At 41.9% G+C, this 5,889-nt stretch overlaps 1 protein-coding gene across 1 annotated transcript; it reads left to right on the forward strand.

The window, feature by feature from the left end:
• Nucleotides 1-172: 172 nt before the first annotated feature.
• On the forward strand, nt 173-2,599 carry SARC_06350 (glucokinase; the record flags this gene model as incomplete). The annotated part of the gene is made up of 4 exons (XM_014299741.1): nt 173-312; nt 1,165-1,264; nt 1,596-1,775; nt 2,278-2,599. Coding segments are annotated over 4 exons (636 nt in total), but the record flags the coding sequence as incomplete, so codon positions are not given.
• Nucleotides 2,600-5,889: the final 3,290 nt, after the last annotated feature.

A 5,889-nucleotide genomic window follows, 5' to 3' on the forward strand; every position in this document is an offset into this window, starting at 1 on the left:
TATATGGTGTATGATGTAAGTCCATGATAGACCTAGCACACATTCCTTTCATAACGCTTCATTTCTTGGGTTCACCTGTTCACTTAATTTGTATGATGTCAACCCAATTAGTTGTTCGTGTTACTTCCATTTTCTGGAATTCCGCGCTCTAAACCTTTTGAAACTTTGAATCAGAACCGATTTGCAGCTGGACCTATTGGCGTTTCTGAAGCGGAAATTTAAAGAGACCAACCGTGTGAGTCTCGAAAGGATAGTGTCTAAGCCCGGAATAGTCAATGTATTGGAATTTTTGTGCGACAAGTACCCAGACATGTAAGTTACATTTACGGAATATGCCAGTCGTGAATGATCCTCTGTTCGTAGCTGTATGCACGCTCCTTCTGCTGCAGAATTACTAGTACAAGAAGTTGCACTATGCAGGAATGGCTTCGAAGGCATCTACGTGATGTAAGCGAGGAAAACAATATGTCTAAGGCGACCATCCGTGTGATATTCGAGAGGATAGCGTATAAGGCCGGAGTAGACAATCGGCTGGTTTTCCGTATATGTAGGGGCTGGTTTTTGTACATGTAGGGGCTGGTTTTTCGTACATGTATTTGGATATGTAAGTGACATCTATTGAGCTGTTTGTCACGTTTTTCTTTGCGGTTGGCATGTTTAAATATCAACGATATATTGTGACAGGTGAAGTAAATTAGCCGTTTGACTGTAGAGAAGGTGGACTTCAAATCCAGCACAGTGTATGTTACGAGACTTTGTGGTAAATATATGTGAAGTGCGTCTTTGTGCATATTTACGCGGTGAGCTGTGTGGAATGGATAAGATTAGTTGCACGATTGCGCATATCTGCGGATCCAAGCAAGCATCTTTTATACCTACACGGCCACAATTGCACATCTAGAATTTGCGTACCAACCAGGTATGTGTCATTGTTTTGGACTTTCCGAGTCGCATGTATGATAGGTGCAAGCAACCCCAACGACGTTGTTCGCGTGACTATGTATGAATATGCGTGAGTGGCTATATGCAAATATCTCAGTAGCCAACCGATGCTGTTTTCGTAGATTGGGCGTCTGGCTAGTTCCCACTAAAAGAGCGAGACCTGGGTATTTCCGTCTGTGAGCTTATCGATTCATCGTTTTGTTCTCATTCCAATAAAATCAGGGTGAACCAGAGCACGTTAGACCAGGTGGCGGCGTCGCCTGACAAGGCACAAGCGATTGCCTTGCTTGCTAGTCGTGATCGGCTGTGCTACAAAGCAATGGTATGTTCGTTTAGTTGTACATATATATGTGTATAGTCAAGCAAAGAAGTTTGTATACGTAGATGCATGCGAGTGTTTTGAGATTACATCGTAGCTGGCTACACATATGAATAAACTAGCAAAAGTATTATTGACTTACATGTCCGATAGATGCTCACATTCGTATACGCATTTCGTGGACAATCCGTACACCTATCAATCTACTCACAGATTGTTTACTGATAAAATGTAACAAAGCAACACGTCAACATAGCAAATACACGCATGTGCTTGATATATATGCACATAGTCAAAAACTCAGTTTATGTTCAACCGAAATTGTGTTGTTTAGGAAATATTTGTTTGGACGTTTGGTAGTGAAGTGGGGTGCGCCGCGTTGAAATGGCTGCCGTATGGGGGCCTGTACATCACTGGCGGAACAGCATCTCACAATGTACAGCGACTGAGATCTGATTCCACGTTCATGGACGCCTACTATGACAAAGGGCGAGTCAATCCGTTGATGAGACAGGTATGTGTTACTTACTTATAACACTTGGGTATGTGTTACCTACTTTTAACACTTGGGTATGTGTTACCTGCTTTTAACACTTGTCAGATGATAGATACTAGACGTGCAGATTTTAACCCGCTGCGATAACCACTGGACTACTCCTGAGAAGGAACGTGTAAACATTTTTGGGATATATTATAATTACTGCAGTCGATCGAAGATACCTGTGCCGGTTGTTATTCGCGCACAGTGCCAAAATCACGCTTGCTAAACTCTCCCCATGCTGTAGCGTATACCGAAATGCAGAGAATGAGGAAATATTTTTACTAGTGGTATGGTTGTACTTTTCTATCCGACACAAATGCCCCTAAGTGCATGTGTACACCTTCACTTGGTGTATACTGGGTGTTATAGTGGTGGGCTTCACTTCTGTTGTTAGCTTGCTCATTGTAATTCTATCCTGCTCTTCTATCAATAGGCTTACTCATGCTCACAATTGGGCGTTGCAATTAAAACACAGGTCCCCGTAAAAGTAGTGGTTGCGACAGATCTGTGTCTGCGAGGAGTGATGGTAGTTGCCTACCGGATATTTCAAGAACGGTTGCGTAGAAAGACCTTTAAACCCATTCTTGTTCCGCGGGCAGCTGTGTACTCGGCTATCACCATCGCCTTTGTAGCGTACGCTGTGAGGTATAGATGGGGTGGGTTCACGTTCATGCGCAGAGTCGGCTGGTAACATAAATCAAATATGAGTGACAGATCTATAAATAACCCCCAATTTAGAACAACTTATCGATGTATGTTTTTACAACATGAGCGTATGTATTGCAGTTATGCGGCTGACTCGGATTTGATACATCCGTCGCGTATGCTGTGAGGTAAAGATGGAAAGGATTTAGTCCCTTGCGTAGACATCATTAGTAATATACTATACTCGAGTTTGTGTGACAGATTAGTGTGACGGAAAATTCGAACTTTGTATATAAACTGTAAAGCACCTAGCTTTTTCACTTGTAAGTCTTTGATGGCAACGCGGCCGGTAGATGCACAAAATATACGCATTTGGTCACTGAAGAAAACAAAAACAAAAACACTTTTCGCTCTATCTCTGTAATCTAGCTTGCCATAGAAACGTGTATGAGCAACGTCCTTGTTTTATTAAAATCTTATAAACCATCTGCACAAAATCCCGTGAAAGGGTATTGTGCGATAGGCCAATTCGTCCCCTCGCATCAATGCAAATTAATGGTTAAGACTTAGGTATGTGTACAATAGTGACGGCACAAGCGATATTTGTCACACCTGCGCAATATGATATGCGGCCAAATATATACATATTGCCATATAGCTGAGTATATTCCCAGAGAAAGCAACTGCCGAGAGATTGATTTTAGATCTTCGCAAGATCTGGAGTCTCGAGTATCTGTAAAACTAACCTATGTCCCTTTCTCTTTAAACCTTTTTAAAATCAATCGTTTTTCTGTCAACGTTATTCGATTTTGCTATTAATAAAAAAAATAGTAAATACAATCGTGATTTCAACCGTGCATATTTCTCGAATGAGTTTTTTATTTAGGTTTCCAATAAACGTAGGTTTTCCGTTTACGTTCAACGTTTACTGCATTGATGCAAAACGAATTGATGTTAGCCAGTGAGTCTTGAATCTGAATGAGCAGATAATAAAAGTATTCAAATTGAGAAATTTTGGTATCGATACATCGCTTCAAGTCAATTACTCAAGTGAACCCCCACTCCGGTGTCTATCATTGTAGCATGATATCACATCGATTCGCCATGCTGCACACACCAGTACCCGCCTATCTATTCTCGTACGATTCCTTCCATTCCTACCTACAAAAAGGATTCGTTCACATTTCTTCTGTACATGTTATGAGAGTGTGTGAACAGGAACCACCATGAGTACTATATGCTAGAGATTATTTAAAGAGCCTGTAGAATGACCAACTTATACTCCGTATATTACAGTGGCAGGCCACATCAATATGCTCCACATTGAGAGTACAGTAAGCTGCTCCACTGTATCTCTATTGAAGACTTCTGTATCATACGAGTTCTTCAACTTCACAATAGAAAGCAACGAAGTGTGTGTGCCACATAAAGATACTGGTCTCTAGATGATTCTCCTCTTCAACTTCACAATAGAAAGCAACGAAGTGTGTGCCACATGGAGATGCTGGTCTCTAGATGATTCTCCTTACTAATTTTCTCCCAGTATTGTGCGTCGTCAGCCACCCCATTTTGAATACGGCAGTGTGTGCACAATCATCATTCTCTGTTTTACGCGAGTGCAAGTGCATTCATTGGTCGCCATCCACCCCCCCCCCGCGCGCCCGCTATTGGTTGATAAGAATATATGCTACTGCCAGCTTGGAATTAATAACATTATCCTTATTGGTATAGATGGCGTGCTCTCGAACTCAGCCGTGAGACAAGGAAACCGCAGGAATGAGCAAACCCATTTCCCAACAATTTCAGAGACACTGGACGCGTCAGTGTGCTGTTTTCGCATTTCCGATTCCCTCAAAGCCTCACTATACGAAAGCTACAGTGATACGTACGGGGTTGCTGGGCTCCTTATGGGGGTGCAGCAACATCGCTTGTTCGCTTTTCCGTATTAAGTACGTACTCACGCGAGCAAATGTGTAGGCGTGTACGTGACCTTCATTCCAACGCAGAAATCATACCTTTCGTCACCCACTCAGATTGTTCTGCGAATGTTCCCAGAATTCCTCTAATGCTATCTCCGGGATACATAAATATATATATTCTTACAGAGACATATCTCGGTCCTATTTTTTCTTTCCTTTCTTTTTTGAATTAGTTTTCTTGCGCCCCATAGTCGTGTTTGTATCCCTCACCACAGATGAATCCGTACTCATTCCCGAGATGGCCACGATCTCTGCGCACCCCTGTGGCGTTGGTTTTTGTGGCACATTTATCAAAAGGAATAATAGAGTCAATACATGCATATAGTTGTATGTATATCGAAGTTGTATGCTTAAGTGTATATCCGCGTGCCCGGGTATATAGCGCGTGCACTGGTGTTAAACGCACACCTGCAATAGTTCAGATACGTGAATACATAACACTGAATCAGGGTATTAGAGGTTTCCTTAAAACTATATATGCAGTATTTTCTTGTGCGTACAAATATACACAAAGCTATGACCATGCTTGTATCTATGTACTACTTGATCATTGGTGTTACAGCATAAATCTTAACATATACCAGCAGCCCCCCACAAATGCGTACATCTGGTTCACCTCATGCTTGATCCATACAGCGCAATACTCAAACCTTTACATTTGACAAAACACTCACCAACTCCCGTTAAACCATGCACATGAAAGGATAATCAATCAGCTGAGACTGTTCTAATTACGGTACATGCCCAGGGCAAACAGACGTACTATACACTTACGAACATTCACGCCGATTGTATACTCTACCAAAGCTTTCAGATTTAGCACTCGATATGCACATATACAGAGCCCATGCGATTACATACATCAGCCGCATCGGCCCCCAGTTGCTTGTCGAGTTTCTCCTTGGTGTCCAAGTAAAGCATTAAATCGTGCAATTGCTCCTGCAGTGCGCCATTGCGAAGAATGATGAGAACGTAAGTCAAATGAATGTACGTGAGACATGTGCGGAGTATCGATGGATAAAATACTAGTGCCTTAGTGTCCTACTTACCAGGCCAGGAAGTGATCTACTAAAGTCTATTTGAAGTACAGGGGCAACAGGATAACAAATTGGACACACAGCAATATCACCGAGCCCAAAACCCCACACATAAGATTTATATGTGAACGAGGTGTTAGTGCACGTGTGTGTGTGTTATGAACAAACAGCGTCAAATCACGCAGATGATTTTACAGGGTTCAATCCACGCACAAGACAGACTGCTGAAGATGCACTAAACTCCTTTTGTTCACTTTGTCATATGCACTTTTCTCTCCCGCATCTAATCTAGCGGAATTTTAACTGAACCATCGACGGAGATACAAACTGTGCGTTACACATCTTTTCGTCTACTATAAATAAATATACACGTACAGATCTGCACATAAATAATTTACAATTGATATACAAATATACATCTCGATA

The sequence above is a fragment of the Sphaeroforma arctica genome (assembly GCF_001186125.1).
Source record: "Sphaeroforma arctica JP610 unplaced genomic scaffold supercont1.450, whole genome shotgun sequence".
Classification (NCBI taxonomy): domain Eukaryota; class Ichthyosporea; order Ichthyophonida; genus Sphaeroforma; species Sphaeroforma arctica.